General features: G+C 58.3%; 1 protein-coding gene across 4 annotated transcripts in view; it reads left to right on the forward strand.

The window, feature by feature from the left end:
• Positions 1 to 14,961: 14,961 nt before the first annotated feature.
• IGF2R (insulin like growth factor 2 receptor) overlaps positions 14,962 to 25,589 on the forward strand; it is an 84,639-nt gene continuing 74,011 nt past the window's right edge. For 3 of the 4 annotated variants that reach the window (XM_084890903.1, XM_084890904.1, XM_084890901.1), the window contains exon 1: positions 14,963 to 15,268. In XM_084890903.1, coding sequence (XP_084747029.1) covers positions 15,120 to 15,268 — 149 coding nt within the window. In that variant the 5' untranslated portion in view covers positions 14,963 to 15,119. Of the gene's footprint in view, positions 15,269 to 25,589 lie in introns of all 4 variants that reach the window. The other variant, XM_084890902.1, reaches the window with a different exon arrangement.

The raw sequence follows: 25,589 nt of genomic DNA on the forward strand, positions 1-25,589 counted from the left end.
GCCTCTCACCTCCGGGGCTGGAGATGCTGGTCTTCCCGTCCCCGGCTGTGGCTGTTCCTGATGACGGTCACCACCGGAACTGGGGGCCCCGGGGGACAGCCGCGAACCCCCGCCTGCAGCTCTCCTCTTTCCCCCGTTCTCTCACGCCGAGAGGCAGGTCCTCCGGGAAACCAGGGCCAATGACTCCTGCTGGTCGGCGGAGTCCCCTCGGGGGCACCTCCTGACGCAAGGACAGGCGCGGAGGCCTCCTGCTCTGGGAACCAGGCCCTCCCCGCGGACCCAGGAGCCTCTGCATCCGCTCTCCGGCTCTCCGGCTAGGAAAACGAGTCTGGTTTCCTGGTTGGGGGAGTCGAACCATTAGGCTGTGGTTTGGACTCAGAACTGGGACACAGCTGCGCTCCTTTTTTTTAAATAGAAATTCTTTCCTTTATTGTTTTATTGATTTCAGAGAAGAAGGGAGAGGGAAAGAGAGACAGAAACATCCATCAGAGAGACTCACTGATCGGCTGCCACTGGGGATTGAGCCCATAAGCCAGGTGCGGGCCCTGACTGGGAATGGAACTGTGACCTCCTGGTGCACAGGCCGGAGGCCGGCACAGCTGCGCTCCTTTTGAAGGACGCCCCTCAGTGCGCCGTACCCCCTCAGTGCGCGGTACCCCCTCAGTGTGCCGTACCCCCTCAGTGTGCCGTACCCCCTCAGTGTGCCGTACCCCCTCAGTGCGCGGTACCCCCTCAGTGTGCTGTACCCCCTCAGTGTGCCGTACCCCCTCAGTGTGCCGTACCCCCTCAGTGTGCCGTACCCCCTCAGTGCGCCGTACCCCCTCAGTGTGCTGTACCCCCTCAGTGCGCCGTACCCCCTCAGTGCGCGGTACCCCCTCAGTGTGCCGTACCCCCTCAGTGCGCCGTACCCCCTCAGTGTGCTGTAGCGAGTGCAGGTCCTCCCCTCTCACTAGCAAGAGTGGAAGCAGGAAGAAGTGCGGTTCCTTCTGCGCCAACAGGTCCGGTAAGGTAACTGGGCCATCTCCAAAACCAACACCACATGCTCGTCAGCACTGGGGCGGAGCTTTTACCGGAGCCATTGTCTAATGCTTCCTCTTCCACGAGTAAGCCCAGCATATTCTCTAAGTAAATATCTCACAAGTAATATGGCATCTTCATCCTGCACCCTCTGTTCCTCATCCACCCCCACCCTGTTTTAGAGTTTCTAACCCCACTTTTTAATTAATATACAATATTTTTATTGATTTCAGAGAGGAAGGGAGAGACAGAGAGAGAGATAGAGGTCAATGATGAGAGAGAATCATTGATTGGCTGCCTCCTAAAGGCCCCACCATGGGGATCAAGCTCACAACCTGGGCACGTGCCCTGACCAGGAATCGAACTGTGACCTCTTGGTTCATAGGTCGAATCTCAATCATTGAACCATGCCAGCTGTGTTCTAGCCTTAATTTTTTAGATAAGTCAAGGTGTCTATCACAGAAATATGGAATTCTCAAAATGAAGTTAATTTTAACTCACTTAAAATGCTACAACCACATAATTATTAAGGGCGGAGAAGAGTAGAAAGGGAAGAGGAAGATGTCACCATTCCCAAAATATTAAGAGTGAAAATAACAGGCTGGGTCCTATTCTTTAACTTCTCGGGGGTGTTACTCTTGCCTCCTTAACTAGGCTGTGGATTCCTCAATGCTCTGACTTTCCATTTGCCACGGCTGATGAAGAGTCAGGGGCGGTGAGGGTAAGTGCTGGGTTAAATTATCTGATTCTTGCCAGAGGAAGGTTCACCGGATTGGCTTGGTTTTCAGCTTCCTAATGAATCGGCCATAACAGATCATCTTACTGCATGGCCCAAAGGCTCATGGGAGGTCCCTTTGCCAGACACCTGACCTCCCAGCTTCCTGCTGGTATTTATCCCTTTTCCTCCCTCTGTGCTCTGGAAAAATAGGAGACACTCACTCACTGGAATGCTACTGTCTCACCCATTCATTTATCAACTCTTTCATTGAATTCCTCTTGTACGCACAGTCCCCTGTGAGTTCACCTGGTACAATACAGAGGTGCCATGCTTTATCCGGAATAGGTATGTTCCACATGGGGTGCGTGCCTGGTCTCCTCTCCACCCGAGGTGCAGAGCTGAAGACTCCGGGGACAGAGTCCTGGGCGCCACCACAGCCAGGGCGAGAGAACGGCGAGGGCCTCTCCCCCCGAGATCCCAGGCCCTCCCGGACTCCAGCCTCGGAACCCTCGGAGAAGGACTGAGGTGTGTCCCCCTCCCTGGAGCCAGGCCCCCCCCCGCCCCCCCCAGGCATGCTTCTAAGCGCAGAGGGTCCCCACCTATGGGCAGTGGGCAGAGCAGCTCACCCCACGCCCGTCCGAAGGCCCCTTTCCTCTGACTTCCCGGTGAACCGCAGCGCCCCGCCCAGCTCCTTCTTTCCTAGAACATTTCTAGAGAGCCAACATCCCGCCCACGGCCCTGCTGCTCGCCAAGCCCATCTGTCCCACTGCCCGGCTTTAAGGAACGGAATCAACACACAAAAGGAAGAGCTTGGCCAGCGGTTGAGCGCCGACCTCTGAACCAGGAGGTCACAGTTCGATTCCCGGTCAGGGCACAGGCCCGGGTTGCGGGCTTGATCCCCAGTGGCAGCAGATCCATGATTCTCTCTCATCATGGATGTCTCTAACTCTCTCTCCTCCCTTCCTCTCTGAAATCAATAAAAATACACTTAAAAAAATAAAGTAAAACGAAGAAAAAAGAATGTCAAGTGACGCCAAATCTTAGCAGCATTTGCGATCATTTATTCAACAAGATGATGACATTTTGTTGGGGGCGAACTATGAGAATCATTTGTAAGGCAAATTGTTGGCTTCATTTATCGCCTCTGTCAATGCACACTTTCTAAATGGAAAAGAGACCAGCTGTATGATCATTACTCTTCAGCATTCTTCAGGCTAAAGATAATCTACTCCATTTTATTTCTTTTTTTTAAAATGTGTTTTTATTGATTTTGAGAAAGAGTGGAAGGGAGAGAGGGCTTGAGAGATAGAAACATCAGTGAGACAGGAACATCACCAATCAGAGACACACAGAGAGAAACATCGATTGGTTGCCTGCAACTGAGGTACATGCCCTTGACCGGAATCAAACCCAGGACCCTCCAGTCCCTGGCTGACGCTCTCACCACGGAACCAAACTGGCCAGAGCGCGGCCTTCTGGTTCTCTCTGGCCCCCGGGGCGGGGGGCACACTGTCCCGCAAGGCCACCCCACTGGGCCAACGTGGTGGAGCCCCATTGGGGACCCTTGACCCCTGGACATTGGTCATTCCCTGGCTGCCCCACGCCCTGGGCACCCTCTCCAGCCCACCTGCCGGAGCGCCTGGGCTTTGCCACCCAACCACTCAGGGCCGCCCTGTGGGCTCAGACGCTCTGTCCAGGAAGGCACTCTGCCCTGAGCCATTTGCCTGGATCCTCTCACCTGTCTGTCTGTGCTCTCCCAGCCCAGGAGCCACCCAGCAGGCAGGGCCCTGGGTCCCTTCTCAGAGGCCCCAGCGGCTACCTGTTAAGGACGCTCAGTTTTGTTTTTCACCTGCAGGTGGCGCTCTGCCTTTGGGGTGGGCCCTGGCTTTGTGCTTCTCTCCCGTTCGGAAGAGCCTGGGAAGTTCAGCAGGCTCAGCATATTCCACTCGGGGCTTAAAGCCGAGCTCCATCTAAGCCGCCGCCACCGCGAGCTTTCCCTCCACCTCCCCAGCCCCACCCGGGTGCTCGCCCCCAGGCACCTCTGTCCTCCATGCTAGGGGTCTTGGGGGTGAGCTGGGCCTCAGGCAGCAGAATGGGGAGGCAGGAGGCACAGGTATGAGTGACTAAAACCGGCTACGTGGCGGGCAGCAGGCGGTGGAACCTTAACAAAGGGCAGCAGGAGGCCGCTCCCCTCACCCCCACCCCTGCAGACCTGAGGCCGCCTGGGGCCTCTCCTGCCTGCCCCCCTGGACCCTCCTCTTCCTCCCTGCCTCCTCCGCTCCTGGCGTATTTACCTCCGCTCTGGGAGCGCCACACGAGCTCTCTAAATCTGCCCCCGACCTCCCTTCCCTCCGAGCCTGGCCGACAAGTATTTGCAAACTTGGTTCCCGGTGCAAGTGGGTGACTGGGGCCCGAGGTCCCTGGAAGGGCGTTCAAGTGGGGGTGGGGGTGGGGGTGGGGGTGGAGAGCTGAGAGGCATAGTCTCTGGCAAGCGCTTTGAAATCTGATTCTAGAGCCTTCTAAACATTCTAAAACTTCTCAGAGAGGAGGGAGGGAGCCTGGGCAGGGGGCTGGGGCGGAGGGTGGCCGGGCTGGGGCCGCCCTGGAGACAGAGGGCTCTCGAGTGGTCTGTGTGGCTTCCGTGGCCCCCACCGCGCTGTGTGCCCCTGAGGCAGGGGCCTCACTCTCTTTCCATGTCTCAAGGACCCTTGGAAGCCAGTTGTGCCTGTTCGTGGAATTCACAAACCGCTATTTCTGCCCGTTAACCTTTCTCAGCCTTTCGGGGTCATCTTGATTGTATCCTTGTTCTGCCAAAGACCGGCCCTTCCACATAAATTTTGATGAACGGCAACAACTGGCCAAAGAAAGCAGATGTCTCCTGTAAGCGCTCCCAGGACCTATTTTATCTGCAGGAGAGCCAGCTCCAGGAAGGGCCGCGTGGAAGTGCGGAGCCAGGGAAGGACGCTGTGTAATTAGAGGGGAATGTGCCTTCCCTTCTCCTCCGTGAAAGGTGTCTGGTTTCTCTCCAAAGCCCACAGCCGGCCGGCCGGCCCTCGCTTGGGAAAGTCAGAGTCTGCTGGGCCCTGGCAGAGCCCGCGCCCCACCTCCCCCGCCCAGCAGCCAGGGGAGGCCTGCTGCAGGGATGCCAAGGTCAACGGAGACACACCCGGTGCTGGGGGCCTCCTGCCGAGATTTGCTGTCTCTCTGGTGGCAAGTCGGCCTGGACGCGATTGCACCATCTGCATGGGGGCTGCGGGGCAGGGAGCCCTGAGGCATCGTCCGTCCACATATGACTGGCCCGGCCCCCCAGCCTCTCTAATGGCTGGAGCCCCCGGAGCGAACTCTTGGGAAACAAAGTGTCCGAGCTCCCTAGGGCTGCTCGGAGCAAAGCCTGGCGCTCAGGGCAGAAGATCAAGTTCAGAGCAAAGGGCCAGCGAGCGCAGCTGGCTGCGGGGGCCCCACTCTGGGGCTGCAGCCTGGCACGGGGTGGGGGCTAAGGGGGGCGATTCTTCAGCGACAGTGTCCGAGGGCCTGGCTGGCTTTGCAGCTGCGAGGATGGACAGGAGGTGGGCAGGACCTCCTGAAAGAGCCTGTCAGGAACACGCGTTCTGAAGTCAGAGGGCGCCCTCAGCACTGCGGGGCGGGTGCAGGACGGGGGTTCTCACAGGCCCCAGAGGGAGCTCACGGGCATCGAGACCTGGGGCTCCCACACCTGGTCTCGGGGTGCCTGGGCACTCTTAAGAATGATGGAGCCCCGAAGTGGTTTCTTTTTCCTTCTCTGTTAATGTGGGTTCTATCTGTGGGTATGTACCATGTTCAGCATGGAAGCAGACATGGGAGAGACACAGTGCCACGGAACCCTCTCCCTTAGTGGAGAGATGGCACCCGCACACCCCGGGCAGCCCCGCTGAGGACGTGCGAGCCCGTGGGAGAGACGGGGCCCCTGAGCTTTCTCCTGAGATACTGCTCAGGCTGTCAGGGCCCCTCGCGGTTCCCGGGACCACACTTTGAGAACTGCTGATATAACGAACTAGGAATGGCTCCTGGGTCCCTGCTGGGCACCCCTGAAGCACTGTACCCCCAGAGAAAGGGCGCAGCCCCCTGTGGGTGAAGGGGGTCCCTCTCATAGGGAGGACAAGCACAGCCCCAGCCGCAGAGAGCAGCAGAGCGAAGCCACGTTGACTCCTGCGAATGCTTGGTCGGCTTTCTGTGTGCACTCAGCCCCACCTTTGTCGCTGAGATCTGAAAGCCGTGACCACCTCTGCATCCCGAGCACTTCCGTGTCAGGTGCCCTCTGTGCGCGTGGCGGTGCCAGGCACTATGCCACCTCTCCGTGTTGTGCGCATTTTACAGGTTAGGAAGTCAGATGAGGGGATTAAGTAAATCTCCAGAATGCAGGAGAGCAGGGTTTCAAACCCAGGATGCCTTTTTGGCAATCCAGGCGCTTAACCATAAAACCACAGTGCATCCTATAAACACTTCTATTATTTAAGAACCTACAAGGAGCCGAAACTGGTTTGGCTCAGTGGATAGAGCTTCAGCCTGCGGACTGAAGGGTCCCGGGTTTGATTCCGGTCAAGAGCATGTACCTTGGTTGTGGGCACATCCCCAGTAGGGGGTATGCAGGAGGCAGCTGATGGATGTTTCTCTCTCATCAATGTTTCTAGTTAACTATCCCTCTCTCTTCCTCTCTCTACAAAATCAATAAAATATTAAAAAAATAATAATAAAAAAATAAAAAATAAAAAGAACCTATAAGGAAAAGCTCACATAGCCAGATCCACCAGGAAAAAGCTCACACATCCAGATCCATCCGAAGAAGGCTCACTCATCTAGGTCTGTGTCACTGGCTCAGCTCTCTCCAGGCCGATTTGACACCCGTAAGTGAGCGTGTTGGTGCCGGTGTTGTATCAGAGCCTGGGGAGGGCATAGACACATTTCGTGGGCACCAAACGCAGCCCTGTCTCTGAGCTCACAGGCACAATTGCACAAAGATGGCGTGAGAGCCAACAGCACAAGCTACACAGGAAGACCATCCTTGGCATCGGAGCGGAGGCTGCTGGGAGCCAGAGAGGACTGGGAGGAGGAGGGTTTGTGCCGGGCTGAGAGGGGAGATGTCAGTGGACGGGAAGAACATGGACATGGGTTCAGGAACTCGCCTTCAGCTGGAGTCCCAGTCCTCCATCCGTCAGAGGCGTGAGCCTGAGCCCTCCCGGAGCTTCCAGGGCTCAGGAGAGCGTGCAGCGTGGACTCTCCTGGCACCGATGCCGGCTCAGCTCACCGGCTGCACCGCCGGGCAGCTTGTCTTGTCCCCCTCCTGCTCATGCCCACGTGCCGTCCCCCGAGTCCTGCCACCCCGAAGTGCGGGCCCCACCCTGGCGCTGGCCTCGCAGCCGGACACTGCTCGACGTCTCACACTTTTCTAAGCTCCTGGCAGCTCCCCCTTTCCCCAGCGTTTCCCAACGGAGTCATTCCCCCGAACCTCCTCTGAGGGGGGCCCCCCACTTCCTGTTCTGCAGCCCTCGGCCAGTCGCTTTAACCTCTTGTGAACCTCAACTTGCTCACGTGGAAAACCCAAGAGGAAGATGCGTTGGGGGCTGCTGGGAAGGTTACTGATTGTCCGTCACCGGCTCCACGCCACGCGGGCCCGGCCAGGCCTTGCTGATCAGAGCGGCTCCCTATCGGTGTGCTCCCCGTCTCCGTGCCCGGCCCCCAGGGCAGGGTTGCAGGCGACGCACACTGTGAAATGTCCTATTGGATTCATTCATTTCCCTGCTTCACATTTCAAATCGTCAGGAAACTGGGTCATCATGGAAACATAACAAGAGAAATGGAGGGAAAAAAGACTGCCCAACCTCCAGGGGAGAGGAGAGCTGGAGAGCTCAAACTTTCTGCTTTTACTAAAGCGCCCACCCGGCTTCCTCCTCCCCTGCTGGTGCCCCTTTCACCGGGAGAGCGCTGCCGAGGAGGGCGAGGGGTGCCGTGTGGGTGGTTTACAGGGGCAGAAGCCGTTCGTGGAAGAAGACGGGTTTCTGACTCCAGCCCACATCCGCAGCGCGAGTTGAGCTGCTGTTTTCCAGAGGAGAGAGAGGGAGAGGGGAGAATCGGGAGGGGGAGGAGAAGGGGGGTGGGGGTGGGGGGAGCAGCTGTAGGAAGCTTCATGCCTCACTCTGACAGGCTAATAATTACTGCTGGTTTCCTGCTCCTCGCTTTTTCTTATGTGGGTTGGGAATCGCGAGCTAAAAGAAATAACCGTTTGCAGTTTTGAGAAGTTATGGATGGCGACGGCCGGGGGAGGGGCGCAGTGGGTGGGGACGAGGAGGGGGGATGGGGACTCTGTAATCCTGTCCGCCATCGGCGCAGAGAGCTCAGAGGAGGGAGGAAGGGCTTTGGTGTGCGGTGGACGCAGGGTCGAAAGGCCTGCGTGGATGGTCCGTGTGACCGAGACCCAGCGTGGCCTGGGGGGAGGGCTTTCTGGTGATTATTTCAATATTACCAATATTCCTAATGGTAGAGCTTATTTATTTTTTTAATTTAAAAAATATATATTTTATTGATTTTTTACAGAGAGGAAGGGAGAGAGATAGAGAGCTAGAAACATCGATGAGAAAGAGACATCGACCAGCCGCCTCCTGCACATCCCCTGAGCCAAACCGGCTTCGGCTATTTGTTTATTTTACGGGTTTTAAATCCTCCCTTTTGGAGTGAGGATATTTTTTCCTTTGATTTAAAAAAAAAAGCATATTTCTTTATTGATTTCAGAGAGGAAGGAAGAAGGAGAAAGAGACAAGCATCAGTGATGAGAGAGAATCATGGATCGGCTGCCTCCTGCACGCCCTCCTACTGAGGATCAAACCCGCAAACCAGGCCTTTGCCTTTGGCCAGAATCGAACCTGGGTCCCTTCAGTCCACAGCTAATTCTCTAACCACTGAGCCAAGCCGGCTAGGGCTTCCTTTGATTTTTAGAGAGAGTGGAAGGGGCAGGGGGGAGTGGAGAGAGAGAGAGAGAGAGAGATAAAGAGAGACATCGATGAGAGAGACATTCATTGAATGCCTCCCACACGCATCCTGACCAGGGGATGGGGATCAAACCCTCAACCCTGCGGAGCACAGGCCCAGGTTCTAACCACTGAGCAACGCCAGCCGGGCTTCTATCTATGCGTCAGTTACCGCTGGCATTCGGTACCATGTTCGTTTCAGGCGTGCTTCACCATCTCCACCCACAGTGACATTACCCGTTAGGATTTCGTAGCTACCCTGTGAAGGAGGTTTTCGCTCGGGATGCTCTTAGCTGGAATAACAGATGACCCAATTCAGAGCTAATGAAGAGAAGTTGGAAGGTGTGTGTGTGTTTTTCAGCTCCCATGAAAAGAAGGCTAGAGACACGCTTTTTCTCTACCGTCCACGTTGTCGAGCTGTCCCTAAGGCTGGTGGGGCAGCTGCTGGTGGGGGCCGGGCCTCGGAGGTCTCTGGCCCGCACCCGGGCCAGCTTCGGGCAGCAGCATGTTCCTAAGATGCTGGCTTCCCAGAAGCCTCCGGGGCGGCCGCGCTGGCACGGCCTGGCTCGGGCATGCCCGCTTCTGAACCAGCAGATAGCTTTGGTTGGCGCGGGCGAATGAGCCAGTGTAATCGATATTGAACACCGAACCGCAATGTCCTCCACACGCGTCCATTTTCTGGATCGGGGCTGGCAGGCGGGAGCCGCACTGCAGGTCTGGCGGCCTGCCTGCTCCTCTGAGCACACGGAGGCCAGCTCCGCGGGCGGCGGGCGGCGGCTTCGGAGACAGACGCACGGAAAGTTTAACCTAAAGCATCACTAACGGCCCAACCAGGCGCTCAGTTGGCTGGAGCACCGTCCTGCGTGCCAAAAAGTTTGTGGGTTCGATTCCCAGGCAGGATGCACGCTGAGGCTGCGGGCTGGGTCCCTGGTCCGAGTGTGTGTGGGAGGCAACTGATCGACGCTTCTCTCTCACACTGATGTCTCTCTCTCCTTCTCTTTCTCCAAAAAAATCAATAAGCATATCCTCAGGTAAGGATTAAAATTAATAAAAAGAACAAGCATTAACTATAAGGAACTCTATGTGGTGCCCTAGGGCTATGGTAGGCAAACTCATCCGTCAGCAGAGCCAAATATCAGCAGCACGATTGACATTCTTTTGGAGAGCCACATTTTTTAAACTTAAACTTCTTCTAATGCCACTTCTTCAACATAGACTCGCCCAGGCCGTGGCGTTTTGTGGAAGAGCCACACTCAAGGGGCCAAAGAGCCACAGTTTGCTGAGGCCCAAGAAGAGGCCAGCTGGGAAAAGGGTCCCGCGGTCGCTGGAGCAGGGGCGAGTCAGCTCGCCGGAGAGCAGAGGAGCCGCGTCCTTCTCGGAAAGCTGACCGCACGCTCACGGGGAGGAGGAGCGCCTACCAGGACGTCCTTGTTGATCGTGGAGCCCACGTCGAAGCCGAGAGGCAGTAACTTACGGACGGAGACACGAGGCTCAGTTGTGCCCGGAGCCAACGGCAGACGGCGGCCAGTGCTGGGCTCTGGTGGCGTGTCCACAATGTCACTGCAGATCCGGACGCTCTCCCTCTTCCTCGCCCAGCGCTGGCCATTTCTCCCCTCCGAGTCACAGGGGCTGTGGCAGCCACAGGTGCCTCACACACAGTGCGACCTCACACACACCAAAGGAGGTGCTCCTGCGGCGGCTGGCGGGGCTCAGAGGTTGAGCATCAATTATGAACCGGGAGATCACGGTTCAGTTCCCGGTCAGGGCACCTGCCCAGGTTTTGGGCTCGATCCCCCATAGGGGGCGTGCAGGAGGCAACCCATCAATGGTTCTCTCTCATCCTTGATGTTTCTGTCTCTCCTTCCCTCTCCCTTCTTCTCTGAAGTCAATAAAAACACCCTCAGAGGGTCCCAGGAGACTTCCCATCCGTGCCTATGGTCAGCATTGGGTCACATGCCCTCCCTCTGGTTGAAAATAGCTGGGATGCAAGGGCCTCACACCTGTAGCCTCTTCCTTGGGAGGGAGCTTTGCCCGTGGAGGAGGCAGCCAGCCCTCTCGGCCTCATGCCTCTCTCCCAGCCCCTCCCGCCCAGCGGCTCTCTCTCGGAGTCACCAGGTGCCCAGGTGTCCTGCAGCCACAGGCCTGCGCTCCCTGGGCCAGGTCTACCGGTTGTTGGGGACAGACAAAGCGCATCTGCGTCTCTTCTGCCACCTTGCCTCTGTTGCTGTCATTGAGCACCTCCGGGCTCCCTGCCTCAGGGGGTTCCCTGTGACCCCCTCTCCCAGGCTCCCCTCTCGGAGGACAGTGATGGGCTTTTGCACCAGGTCATACAGTTCGTATCCAAGTTCTGCCCTGACTTGCATGGCCGTGCACAGTACCTCCTTTCTCTGTGCCTGAACGAAGGTCTCATCTTTTAAGGGAGAATCACAGCGCCCATCTCATCGGTGCGCTCTGAGGAGTGAAGGAGGGGATGCAGAATGGGTTGGGACGTCCAGAGAGTCTTTCACAAGCTTTGTTTTGTCAGCTCTTATTATTGTTCCTCACTTTCTATCCAAGGAAATCTAAATTTCTTAAGTGACCCTTAAAGATCCTAACCAGAGGACTTTTGTATGCATACACATAAGCCTCACCAAGGACACGGACAAAAGGGTCATGCGTCGTGTTTTGTTGTCTTGTCTTTTTCTCCTTTAATTCAAGACAGAGTTTCTCAGACCTTCGCGCGCGTGAGAATCCCCTGGAGAGCCTGTTCCAGCACTTTCCGGGGCAGTCGCCAAAGACACGGGGGCACTGGGTCAGAGTTTGTGTCACTGGGTCAGAGAGGAGCAGTGAATGGGCGTTTGTTTGTTTCTGTTGTAATCCTCACCTGAGGGTATGGTTTTCATTGGGGGGGGGGGGGAGAGAAAGGAAAGAAGGAAGGAGAAAGGGGGGGAAGGGAGGGAGGGAGGGAGGAAGGTTGGTTGCCTCCCACCCCGGCTCAAGCCCGACCCTCTGGTGCACAAGATGACCCTGCAACCAACTGAGCCACACCGGCCAGGCGTGAACTGGCACCAGGAAATGCCCAAACCGCTGTTCCCAGGACCCGCTTTTGCACACCTCTTCCGCAGCGGCAGGTGGCGAAACACTTGCTGTTTCGCAGGTTCTGTTGCAACTGAGTGCGGCCACTGCAGCCGGCGGGCGCAGCCACAAGGACAGCGCAGACTCAAAGGGTGTGCTGTGCTCCAGGGACTCTGGCTTTCAACACAGCCTCCTGGCCCGAGCGGCCCTCAGCCTGCTGTGCGCCCTCAGCCTGCGTGCGTCCTCAGCCTGCGTGTGCCCTCCGCCTGCTGTGTGCCCTCAGCCTGCGTGTGCCAGCCTGACCCCGGTCAGGGCTCGGCGTCTCCTCTATCTGGGGGAGTGGAAGGGAGGATATTTCCAAAGCACTACTGACATTTTTGAATTGTCCAGTTCCGTTCTCTAGTAGAATGCTTCACAGCCTGGGTTTGGTGGGTTATATGTTGGCAAGAATACCACAGAAGTGGTATTTTGTACTAAAGGCAAAAATTGTGCAAGGCTTTGAAATGGACCAGATATCCTAGCGCTGCTGGGTAACTCGAAAGGAAGGCTGGGCATTCCTAGCGCGTCCTCTGGTTATCTAATTGGCTGCGGGTCTGTGCCTTCCATTGTCTGAGCTCTTTCACACTGATGAGAGAGAAACATCGATCAGCTGCCTCCTGCACACCCCCTACCGAAGAGGTACCCGCAACCAAGGTACATACCCTTGATGGGAATCGAACCTGGGACCCTTCAGCCCGGAAGCCCACACGCCATCCACAGAGCCAAACCAATTAGGGCTGGTATTGTCTCTTAATTCTCTTCTTTTTAAAAATGCGAGCGGTGTCCCTTAGACATACCGTTGGTGTTTGACCTGTGGATGTAGATCCATCTTCTATTAGGCAACTGAACGCCAGCATCCTGACTGCCTGTATATCAAACGTTGGGTTCTCTCCGGAGTCTACCTTAAACCAGTTGTGACATGTTACTGGTTCCTCCATTAATTGAGTTAAATAATGCCTTTGGCATGCTCACTTCACATCTGCATCTGAGTCATAATTATCCTCTGGGCTTCGGTATTAACCGTTAGCAGTGTTTTTCATCACAGCCCTTTGGAAAGCAGGAACTGTTGGTTCTTTACTCATGTTGGGGACACTCATTTAAACCACTTGATTCAGAAGGTTCTGGCAGAGCCTGCCCTTGTAAAGGTGTATTTTCTCTTCATTAGGGAAAAAGATATTTTGAGACAAAGTGGATATTCCAGTTTGCAACAGTGTATCACCCGGTGGTTGAGCATCCACTGGAGATCTTGGCCTGAGTCAATGGCAACATCGGGATTGAAACACAGCAGAACTGGCCACTCCAAAACGTGCTACTTTGGCACCTGGGTTACTTTGAACCTGAGGGCAGTGGAGACCCAGGGGACTGAAGAAAACCCTTCACCTCTCCCACAAGCGCCTGGCAGAATTTAGATAGAAGCCTGGCTTAGAACGAGAGCTGTTGCCACAGATGACCTTTTAATCTGAAAGACTTCCCTGCAGCGCGGAGCAAGCCTCTGGTTATCAAACTCAGCTCTTCCTGTGGTTCTGGGAATTACCGTCCTCCCCGTGGGGCCGCTGGCTTAACTCGCCCCGTTCCTCCACTTAGGCGGCATAGAAGCCTCCGTTCCCTGACGCTTGGTCTCCTATTTTTAGGGGGCTTCCATATGGCCGGAATGAAATGTTTTCCTCCCGTTGATCCATTTTATGGCGATTTAACCAGGAGGCCAGCCGGAGAACCTAGAAGGGTAAAGGACACTTTCCTGCCCGGACAAATCCGTGCTCCATGTCCCCAGCTGGACATCGGAGCCACGCAACACCTTCTTGCCTCCTTTCCTGGAAAGCAGGAAGTGTTGGTTCTTTATCATGCTCGGGACACTCATTTAAACCACTTGGTGAAGATGGTTCTACCAGAGCCTGCCCGTGTAAAGGTGTATTTTCTCTTCATTAGGAAAAAAGATACTCGGAGACAAAGTGGATATTCCAGTTTGCAACAATGTATCACCCGGCGGTCTGAGCATCCACTGGAGATCTTGGCCTGAGTCAACCGTCACATTGGGACTGAAACACAGGACCCTGATGGGAGAACGCTCCACTCCAAAACGTGCTCCTTTGGCACCCGGTTACTTCCACCGGCCTGGGGGGACCGCGGCGTGGGAGCAGACCCTGGCTTGTCCCCTTACCAGCTTCGGGACCTGAAAGTCACTCCAGCTCTGTGCCTCCGTTTCCTTAGGTATCAAACCCTGCGACAAAGACCTTTCTTACAGGACCGCCTCAGGGTTCACGGGCTCCATGGGAGCGCGTGTCGCACGGCACACGATGGCCTCCTCAGTACATGCTCGCTGATGGAGCCTCGGTCATTGTGCGTGTTTCCATCCCAGCTTGGCCAGGCTCCGTGTCTGGGGTGTGAGTTACTTCCCATCCCGGGCCTCCGCCCCACCTGCCGCGGGCTCCCCGGAGATGTCCGGATTCGGGCAGGAAATGGGGTTTCTGTGCGGCTTTGACGTGGACCCAATACACCAGCGCGTGGGTAACTTGGATGGAAAGTTCAGGGGCTCGGGGCGCCGTGCCCGGGGCGGAGCGGCCGTGTCCCCGCGGCGGCGGCCCGGAGCGGCGGCGGGAGCAGGTGAGCGGGAGGAGGACGGCCTGCGTTCGCCCCGCCTCGCCCGGGCGCCCCCGTGGCCGGGCCCACCGACCGCCCGCGCCCCGCGACGGAGGAGCTTTGTGCGCGGCGCCCGCCCGCCCGGCGGGGCCCTTCCGCCCCGGTGGGTCCCTTTCCCGGTCGGAGTCGCGCGCTCCGGGCGGGGAGGCCGCGGGGGCTGGCGCTCCGGGCAGAAGTCGGGGGCCCGCGCGGGCTGACCCCGCGGACAGGACCCGAGGTAACGGCTGTGCGGGGCGTCCGGCCGCCACCCAGCCCTCCCCGGCCCGCCCGGCGGAGGGAGCGGCGCCCACGCGCCGGCGGGGAAACTGAGGCACGCGGGTCCCGCCCGCACCTGCGCCCGCGCCCGCGCCCGCGCCCGCCACGCCGCTCCTCGCCCCGCGCGTGGGGCGCCCACGTGACCGGCCGGGCGGAGCCGGCGGGGATCACCTGAACAAGGGAGTCACGTGAGCGGGGCGGGGCGGGGGCGGGGCCGGCGGCCTCACGTGACGCGGTTCCGGGGCCGCCGCCGAGCCCAGCCGAGCCGCGCGCCCCTCGGCGCTCACTCCGCTCCGCGCCGCCCGCGCTCCGGTCCGCTCCGCCTGGCGGCCCGTCCGAGCCCCCGGCGCGGCCCCCGGCCCCCGCGCGCCGCCCGCCCCGCGCCCCCCGCGCCCCGCGCCATGGGTGCCGCCGCCGGCCGGAGCGCCCACCCGGGGCCCGCGCCCGCCGGCCGCCCGCTGCGCTCGCTGCTCGCGCTGCAGCTGCTGCTGCTCGTCGGGGCCCCCGGCGCCGCGCGGGCCCAGGGCGCCGACTTCCCCGAGCTGTGCAGGTGGGTGCCGGGGCGTGGGCGCGCCGCGGCGGGGCGGGCACCGGGCGGCGGGGAGGGTCCGGGGTCCCCGGGGCACCTTCCGTCCAGGCTGGGGTCCCCCGCCCCGAGGGAAAGTTGCCCGCGGGGCGGGGGCCGGGCCACTTGTGGCTGTCACCGGGCTTTGTGTGCGGGCGGCGGGCGGCGGGCCGCGGGCCGGACGGCGCGGGGGCCGCCGGCACCTGGCCCGGCCGCCGGGAAAGTTGGCGGCGCAGGAGCCCCGGGCGCGGCCGCTTTGTTCCCTCCGAGCGCCCGGGCCGCGCGCTCCCCGTGGGCCGCCCGCGCGCACGGACGGCGGGGGGCCGGGGTTTTGGTTTCATTTGCCCACGGGCTTCCTCCATGTGGGTTTCCATTATTTTTTTCTTGGGGTCTCCTTCCCACGGAAGCCACTTTCTTTTTCCTCTCCCCCCTTTTTTTCCCGGTGGAGGAGCGGGGTGCCCTGGCTCCCGGGATTTCGCCCCGCGCGCCTCCGAGCCCAACTTCCTGCCGAGTTGCTCCCGTGATGTCATTGTCTCGTGCAGACGGTTCCAGCGGAGCCGGGGCTCCGGAGCCCGATTGTGTAACGCCGTCCGGGCCGCCGACGGCTCCCGCTCCCCGGTGGCGAGGGGCCGCGCCGTCCGCGCGCTCAGCCCTCCGGCCTCCGGGGCGGCGAGGAGGACGGCAACCCAGCGCCCCCGCCCCCAGGACCCCCCTCCACCCTCTCTGGCACAAAGGAAGCAGAGGGGGAGGTGGGGGCCGGGTGGCCAGCCCCCCTGGGCGCTAGCGGGTTCCTCCCGGCGGGAGGAGGGTGAGCCCCCGGGACCTGGCGGAGGGCCTGGTGGGGTCTTACTCTCCCCGGCGCCCCCACCCCCGGGCCAGAGCTCCGAGAGAGTGTTTTCCTAAGGAGGCTGCGCGCCTGGAAACTCTGGAGAGAGCCCCTTTCTTCCCCCTCTCCGGAGGGGGAGGGGCCGGAGGGAGCCGTTCCTGGACTGAGTTTATGGGCCCGCTCTGCCCCGACCCCCACCCCCACCCCCCCGCCCAAGTACCGCGCCGCGCGCCCCGAGAACGCGGGGTGGCCCGCCTTCTCTCCAGAAGAGCCGTCCAGCGGGCCTCGCCATGCCCAGCAGGTCTTGCTCTCGTTAGCAAATCGGAATGTATGCCTCCATCGTGAAGGTTAAACTTGGCCTCCAGGGCGGCCCCATACGGCGTGGCTGGCTGGTGTGGGGGAGGGGGCGCAGTCTCCCCTGCGCCTGGGGCTGCATTCCTTCACCGTCTCCAGGTGGGACAGAAAGTGGCCTTTGTGCCTTTGAATGCGTCCCCCCACAGGTAGAGGTGGGCATAGGGTGCCCCGGGAGGGTGCCCGCAGGGCCACATGCCTGGTTAGCTGAGGAGCGTGCCCCCGGCCTGCCCTCTGCGGGTGTATCTGTGTGAGAGGATCTCTGAAGTGGGTGTGTTTCGTTTCTCTTTGGAGGAAAACCCCCTCCGAGGGCTCTGCCCGCTTCCCCCTTTGTCTGGCTGCTCTGCTTCCCAAGGAGACTTCTCCAGAGCCATGTGCGACCTCTCCCCCAGGACCAAGGGGAGTGCTCCGGGTTTGTTTTAGAGGACACCGTGGCCTGGGTCCTTGTGAAGGCGTTTTCTTTGGGTGTGTGTGTGTGTGTGTGTGTGTGTGTGTGTGAGAGAGAAGAATCCTGGTACTTTTTTGAGAGAACACCGGCTACAAGTTCCTGAACTCCAGCACACACTTCCTTGAAGATCGGGAATGTGAGCTGATCTGTGACTTTTACTTTTTTAAGTCCGCTGTGAAAAGTTCTACAAAACATCTCCAAAGCAGGGTGGACGAAGCAGCTTTTCAGTCCGCCCCTGGGTGCCCATTTGGCGGAGCCGCAAACACTCTCCACGGCCCGCGGGCGTGTGAAAAGGCGCCTCGGAGGTGTTGGTGTGTCCGTGGGGCGGCCCCGGTGGGCGCAGGCACACGCCACATGCTTTTCCGAGGGTATTTTCTATTGAAACGGCCTCATTCACGGTGGTTTGGGGCCCAGGGCAGTCCCCCCAGGGCTGGCGTGCCCAGACACTGTCCAGGCCTCACTAGATGCCCCCAGTAGTAAATTCTCCTCGCCTCTAAAACGCCGAGTTGGAGTTTTGCGGCTGCAGCCTCCTGGATCCCAGAGGGATGTTGGTCTGCAGTCCCTGAGGGCCGGCGGGAGGGGACTGGGCCCTCGGGCTGGGGGACAAAGGTTTGGGGGACAAAGCTTCGGGGTGAGGAGTGGCCCTGACCGCTCCTGGGGTGGGGGTGGGGGGCAGGGGGGCAGTTCCTGGCAGGGTCCATTGTTGGAAGGATTTCAGAGCAGCTTGAGCTGCGCCCGTGCACACGGAGGGGGCAGAGAGGCAGGACAGCCCCCGCACGGCTCCCACAGCGCGCTGGCTCCACGTGGCGCTCACTAAAATAAAGGCGCTGGTTCTTTGGGGCGATGGGGTCTAGTTTCTAGGTGTCAGGACTGCTGCCCGGCGGCCCTGGGTGAGCCTGTGCCGGGGAAGAAGTTGGCGGCTCTGAGCTGCAGAGTCAGCTCTTTGCGGGAGGCGGCAGCTGCTACGAGACCTTGTTCCCAAGGCGAGGCCAGCGTGTGCGCTGCACTGGCCCCACAGAGGTGCCAGGCCCAGGACTGCTGTGCTGGGAGGAATGTCTGAGGGTGAGGGTCGCAGGACCAGAGGACGGGCCGGGGGGGGGGGGAAGCGGTGGGGAGAGAGAAAGCGAGCAGAGGCCCGGCAGCCCTCCGCAGTGACCACCCTGCCCTGTCGCTCTGCTCTCCTCACCGCGTTTGAGTCTCACTTTCCGAAAGTGTTATCTCCACACACAATAGGTGAGCTCCCAGCCTTTGTTTGAGGTGCTAACGTCCTTAATGAGCGAGGTCTTAGCAGTTTGTACCAGTCACAAACCGAAGCATCAGGCTGGCTTGATTTACGCAGTTAACCACTTTAAAAATTTATTCGGGGCGAGTTTCCCCCCAATTGTTTGGGTATAAATCCTGGAAGTTTTTATTACACTGAGGACAAGAGGATAAGGAAGCCAGCTGGGAGTTGAGGTTGGTGTAGTTGCTGTCTCTAGATTTTTTTTCCCCCTGCAAAAAAAAAAAAAAAAAAAAGAAAGAAAAAATTTCCCCCCCGAAGGAACAATGCTCATATGCTTAATTTGGGCCACATGTTAAACTTGGACCGCTTCCATGTGTGTGTGTACATTTCTTGCAACAATAAGTGTGTAGAAGTCCAAGATTGTTAATTACGGGCACATTAGACCGCATGCATTAATTCTTAGAACAACTTCCTGACGAGTTCCCAGGCAATGGATTCCTGATTGGGCTCCACATCTTTTATCATGGTTCTGCAGAGGAATTTTTGAAGGATGGGGTTGAGAAAAAGAATTCCGATGTTCTCATCTCTAGTTTGACCTTGGCACATACCACGGCACTGTGCTGGGCAGGGAGAATTCAACAGGGTTCCGGGCCTGGGACGAGGGGCAGAGAGCAGCTCCTTGCTTCGGAGGCCCTGCCCGCGCCTCCCTTTTCACAGCTTGTCCCAGGAAGGGAGACTCCTCGGGGATGCCCCCCACTTGGTGGTGGATGGTGTGTGAAGTGGTGGGAGTTGAGCCCCGGGCGGGCGACTCACGGGCCCTTTGTTTTCCTCACAGCTGGCTCGTGGCCGGTGGGGGACGGAGGCCTGAATGTATGCTAGGAGGGCCTCCTCACCTTTAGCCCTGGCGACCTTATTCTCCTGGAGTTCTGAGGCATTTCTTAAGCAGAGGGGAGAACTGGGAGGGGCTGGGGCTGGAATGGAGGCATCTGCAACGGAATGGCACACGGATCCCCAAAGATTGTGTTGGCCTTGGCCTTGGCCTTGACGGCCGTCCCCGGGAGGCAGCCGCATGAACACCCTCCTCCCCTCATTTTTGTTAATTTTAAATAATATGTCATCTTCGTCTTGATTTTGTCCTCAATCCAAGAGTCACTTAGATGTTGCTAGTTTTTGGCTCTCGTGAATAAAAGCCATTGTGAACATTTGAGCACGAGGTTTTGTGCATGCATTCTCTCTTTTTCTTTTTCTTTTTTTGGGGGGAGGGGTGTGGAGGGAAGATACTTGGATGGTGAGTGAGCGTTTCACTTCGTGGACGCTGCCAGCCTGCGTTCGGATTTGGTTGTCCATTTTGTGTTCCCACCAGCAGCCTGTTCCATTTGCTCCTATCTTCTGCCGGCACTGGATGGAATCTGTCTTTCCAGCTTCAGCAGCGCTCGGGCTTGCAGTGTAGTATGTGATTCTGATGTTCGTGTGGCTGCTGGCCCGCGAGGTGGAAGATGGGCTTTGTATTTATTGTGATGCCTAATGATGTTGAATGTCTTTCATGTCTTTAGTAGAGTCTGTTAAAATCAATCTTTTGTCCCCCATCTCTTAAAATTTTTTTTGGGTCATCTTAGTTTTAAGAATTCTTTTTTTAAAAATTCTTTTTCCTTTTAAAAAATATTTTTATTGAATTTAGAGAAGGGAGAAAGAGATAGAAACATCAATGATGAGAGAGAATCATTGATTGTTTGCCTCCTGCACACCCTTTGCTGGGGATCAAACCCGGGACCCTTCAGGTCGACACTCTGTCCACTGAGCCATACAGACGAGGGCTTAAGAATTCTTTGTGTATTCTCAGGTATATAGAATATGTATTATGAATATTTTTCCAGCCTTTGGCTTGCTCCTTTTAATTTTCTTAATATGTTCTTTGAAAAATAGATACTGTAAAAAATGTTGATGAACTTCCACTGATGTTTTAAAAAAAATATTTAAAAATCTTTGCTTAGCTCCAGGTTTCTCAGCCTCAGCAGCGCTGCTGTTTGGGCCAGGTAACTGTGTGGGATGCTGCAATCCCACACACACAGTTACCTAGCCCAAATGGCAGCACGGCTGAGGCTGAGAAACCGGGATCTAAGCAAAGATTTCTGAATACGTATTTTTAAAACATCTCCCCACCACATGCCAGGAGCACTGCCCCCCCCCCCCCCCAAACCCAGTGGTGACAAGCACACACGTCTTCCTTCCCATTTCAGATGCCTGCAGGGGTGGAGGACAAAAGTCACCTCCACGGGGAACCCTGGGTCTCCTCTAAGGCCACATAGGTTTTTTCCTGCGATGGTCTCTAGAAGCTTTATAAGTTTAGCTTTTTGATATTTTTTGAGTTAATTAAAAAAACAGGTTTTTAACTTATTTTTTTTAGATAGAGAGGAAGGGAGAGGAGGGGAGAGAGCAGCGTCCGTCGTGGGGCTGCCTTTTGCATGCCACCCCTGCTGGTTTCCGACCTGGAACTGGCACGTGCCCTGAGGGAGAGGAGCCGGTGACCACTCGGTGCAGCGGGCATGGTCGGCTTTTGTGCAAGTTAGTTCTGTTAGTTTCTGTGAGGAGAGGGCGAACTTTCGCCCCCGTCACTATCTCTAGCTCTGCTTGCTGAGGCTGTTTGCAGGGGCGAGGGGCTGTGGTTTCTGAGCTGTGCTGTGCGTGGCTGCTGGAGGCCCCGCACGGGTTTGCTTTGTGGAGAGGGCGAGGGCGACGGCAGGGTTTCACGGGCCGTCTCTGTGGAGCCGACATCTTCTCTCTTTACGTTCTGGTAACACTCCCCCTGAGCCGCCGTGCCTCTCTGTGGAGGAGGAGCTCTGCCTATAGTTTCAGTTTTATCTGCTTCATCTACTCACATTTTCCACTTTCCCCCCCCCCCCCAGGCGATTTTGGTAGTCTGTAGTTTTCCTAGAAAGTTTGTGGTTTTTAATTAGGTATCCACATATAAATATGGAGCATGCTACTTTTATACTTTTGAAAACACTGTTTGTATCTGTAGGTAAATTTAAAAGATTCCTGCTCTTTACTTATATAAAATTATCCCCTTCACCACAGTTCCTAAAGATGTACCTTTTTTTTTAATCTTTCCAAAAGAAACGGCATTTTGTTCAGCTCGCCATCTCTATCACCGTTTACTTTCCATGCTCTTAATTTCTGCTCTCTCTTCCCGGCTCCCCCCTCATTCTTCTTTGCCTGGTTTGGGGTGAATTTGAAGCCGTATGCCTCTTTGTCCTGAAGACCACGCCGCTCGCAGGCCCTGATACGCAGCTTTTCAATCCTTCAGTCTGAACACTCCCTTCTGGGGCCCAAATGTTCTAACTTCGTCCACTTCCTGAGCTCACCGAGTTTCTGGCCGGTTTCTCCCCAGGTGGACGGGCCACCCCCTCGCTGTGGCCGGGAACCGCCGTAGAATTTATTGACATTTCCCTTGTGGCCTAGCACCTAGTCAAGCCGCGAGTGTTGTGTGTGTTTGGAAACAGTGTTCTGTCTCTGAGTCAGAGTTCCATGGCGGGGCCGGGTCAGCCGCTCCTCAGCCTGGCCCTGACCTAGTCTTTGTCTTGCTCGTTTGTCTTTCGCGTCTGGCTGCCCCGTTGGACGGGGCTCCAAGAATGTCTTGTGTCCCGTGTCCTAGCTTAGCCATTCTCCTGTGTTTATAAGCCCTGTAACCTCCCGAGGGTCCTGCGTGTGTGCGTGTGTGCGTGCGTGTGTGTGCATGTGCGTGTGTGTGTGTGTGTGTGTGTGTGTGTGTGGGTGAGGACGGTTTCCAGTGGAGGTGTATTTCCACAGCCTGTTCTTGCTCCATGGACGGCTCTTGGACGAGGCTGTAAAGTTCTGCCCTGTGAGGACTGCTCCGTCCATTCTCGCTCCCTGCCTCCAGCTTCTTTGTTGGCATTTGTAACATGGGTTTTTAGTGCCCTGTGGCCACTGGTGATTCCCGGGAGAGCTCTGTGCAGTCCAACCCCCTCCAGCCCCCTCCTCCTCCTCCTCCGTGGCCCCCCCCCCCGCCCCCCGCGGCCCCCCTCCAGCCTGCAGCTGCACGGAGTCAGATGGAAGCAGTTGCTGGAGCTTGGCTATAAATTGTTTTTGGGGAGGCCGGGGGATGGGCAGGGCGTTGCTCTGGCTGGTGTGCCTCCGCGCTTTCCCGCCCTCCCCATGACGACCCCCAGCCTGTTCCTGCCAGGAGACAGCTGCCGGCCCTGCGGACGCCTGGCCCCAGGGCGGGGCGGGAGAGGGGATGATGGGCTTGGCTGGGCCCGCTTCCTCTCTCTGGCCCCAGGCCCCTCCTGCGAGGTGGGCCCCGCGTGGGAAGCTGCTGCCCTGGTTTGGAATCCAGACTCTCCCCTTCCCTCGTCCTGGGGCCTCGGGCACGTCGGTGGCCCCGAGGTCTCCCGTTCCTCGTCCCTGGGTCCCAATGGCGCTCTTGGGGCTGCAGAGAGGCAGGGGGCCGGGGGGTGGGCGGCCGTCCCAGGCTCCCCGGGGCGGGGACAGCCATTTCTCTGTGCGTTGGGGCCGCCATGTTAGAGCAGAGGTTCTTTAGCCCCTCACTCTGTACCCCGAGCTCCCGTTAGTGTCTGGGGCTTCTGCCTCCACCAGAACGCAGCTCTCATTCAGCTGCTTTATGCGTTGGCACCCCACGCAACCATCCTTTGGAGAAAGCCACGTTTCCATCTAAAAAAAGTCTGAAAACCACCGGGCTGTGATTCTCGGGGTCCATTTTGCATCCAAACGCCTGTGGTTTGGAGGTATGCGTCCTCCAGGATGCCGGCCGCCCGGGCCGGGCGGGGGAGCCCCTCGCATTCCCGCAAACGAGGAGGGGCTGGGCGGGAGGTGTGGGGCTTGGGCCGGCGCCAGGTGCCATATGTCGGGTGGCCGGGGCCCCTTCCTGCCGTTTCCTTGGCTTCGTCCTCCCTTCCTGTTGTGGCTGCCGCTCAGTCCGAGCGGAGAAGTCCCAGCCGGCTGGGCGGGGGGCGGCGGTCGGGGGGCCCCGCCTGGGGCCTCACCAGGTGGGGATGGAGGGAGGACTGAGCCCTGGGGAGGCTGTGAGCCCTGGGGAGGCTGTGAGCCCTGGGGAGGCTGTGAGAGCGCCCGGGCAGCCGCTGTGCCAGGAGAGGCAGCTGTGCGGGCGTGTCAAGGTGCCCGCCCGCGTCATGCCTATTTCTGTGTGCCCGGGGCGGCAGGCCCGGGAGGCCTCACGGGGGGAAGTCCCAGGCCCTTTGGTTCCTGTGACACTGGCCCCTCCGATAGCTCTTGACCTTGGGTGGGATTTTCCTCTTCCTTTTGTGCCTGCGGATCCCCGGGGGCCGCATCCTTCGGAGCAGGTCCTGCACACACTTCTGTCCATCTGGCCAAGGAGCGGGAGGGAAAGGAGATGTGAAAGTTTAAAAAAATGTATTTTAAATATATGTTTATTGATTTTAGAGAGGAACGGAGAAGGAAAGGGAGATAGAAATGCCAGTGATGAATCATCGATCAGCTGCCTCCTGCACGCCCCACACCAGGGACCCGGCTCTGACTGTAAAGTCAGTGTGTCCCGTCTCTGCCCTAACGCGGTCCCGTCCTCGGAAGCACTGCCTCACACCGAGGAAAGCAGAAACCCAGCGGCCCTGCTCCTCGCCCGGGTGTGGGGAGAAACCCAGACCGCGGCCGGGAGAGCCGAGGAGCAGGGTTCCTAGAAGTGACAAGGGCCGTCCCACTGAGTCACTGCGGCCCGCGGCCCCGCCCCTGCCATCTGCTCCAGACGTATGACCACAGCCAGGGGGGGCCGCTCCTGTCCCTTCAGAGGTGGCAGGGAGGGGGCGGAGGCGTTAGTGGCGGGGGTGACGTTCTGAGGTGGGGTTTGGGGGGGGGAGAGGGTTTGGGCTGCTCTGTAAGATGGGGTTCAGCGGAGAGCTTCAGGAAGGCCATGAGTGAGGGAGCCCTGCCCTAGTTGGGGTGTCCTCTGGCAGGGGCACCGCTGACTCGCTTGGGGATGGCGAAGGGCCCTTGTGGCTGGAGCAGCGAGTGACGGAGAGGAGGCTGGGGGAGCGGGGCCCGGCCTGAGGGCCATGGCAGGGGCGCAGGCTTTCGTTCGGAGGAGGTTTAGAGAGGAGGGACTGGGGAAGCGGGATGTTGATAGACGGGTAAGAGGTTTGGGCTGGACCCAGGGCTGTAGCATTGGGTGTGGGTGGAAGTGGTAGGATTCTGGATTTTTTTTCTTTTTAAAAAATATATTTTATTGATTTTTTTTTTTTTTTTTAACAGAGAGGAAAGGAGAGGGATAGAGAGCTAGAAACATCAATAAGAGAGAAACATTGATCAGCTGCTACACACACCCCACTGGGGATGTGCCCGCAACCAAGGCACATGCCCTTGATGGGAATCGAACCCGGGACCTTTCAGTCCATAGGCTGATGCTCTATCCACTGAGCCAAACTGGTTAGGGCGGATTCTGGATGTTGTGAAGGTGAAGCCAGGTGGTTTGCTGATGGCTGCGGGTGTGAGGAGAGAGAGAAAGAAGAGAATTGCTCGGTGCAGTGGGGAGAAGGAGCCGCCATTTTCAGAGCGGGTGGCTGCGCTGCGGGGAAGCACGGCTAGGGGAGAGGAGGGGTCGCTCGGCCCTGTTGGTGTTGAGGCGCCTTCTAGACATCGGAGCAGGGAGGTCCGGTGGGCGGTGTGGTGTGCCTCTGGGTGGGGGCAGTGCTGAGGGCTGGGCACCCCCGACAGGAGCCAGCAGAGGAGGCTGACCAGGAGCTCCAGGGAGGCCGGATGAGAGACGAGGAGAGGGGTGTCGCCAGAGCACCCGGGACTGAGGGGTGGGTTTGCAGGCGGCCCAGGTCTGGGTGGAAGCTGGGCTGGGGTGGAGGGAGGAGGGAGGGCAGCACGTGGAGACGGTGGGTCTGGTCCGTCCTTCCGAGGAGCTTGCTGTGAAGGCCGAGAACCTGGCCCTGCCCTGGAATGTGGGGCCCAGGCAGAGCTGTAAAATGGTGCCGGAGAAGGAGGGAGGAGGGGGAGGGGGAGGGGGCGGGGGAGGGGGAGGGAGCGGGAGGAAGCAGGCAGTCGGGGGAGTGAGTGCCTGAGCCAGGGCTGAGGTGCAGGGACCGGTGCCGCCTGGCCCTGTGACCAGAGGGAGGCAGAGTGGGAGGACCGTGCAGGGTCGATGAGGCGTGGAAGTTTCCAGCTCGGGCCCCCAGGATCGGGGGCGCCAGGCCCCCAAGGCCAGGGAGGAGCACGGGCCGCTGCTCTCCCGTCATTCCCGACACGGCACCCGCACACAGCTGTCCGCGGATATCCTCCTGTTCTCAGGTAAGACTTTAAGGGCCAGTGAGACGATGCTGCTCTTCCTAAATGAACACGGCGGGGGATGTCTCCAGGTTTACTGCACCCCAGCATCTGCCTGTGTCACCTCATCAGCACCCTCCGAGGCAGATTAGCACCTGAGCTCACCTGCTGAGCTGCCTGC

This window comes from Pipistrellus hanaki (genome assembly GCF_964339955.1).
Source record: "Pipistrellus hanaki genome assembly, chromosome: 7".
Taxonomy (NCBI): domain Eukaryota; kingdom Metazoa; phylum Chordata; class Mammalia; order Chiroptera; family Vespertilionidae; genus Pipistrellus; species Pipistrellus hanaki.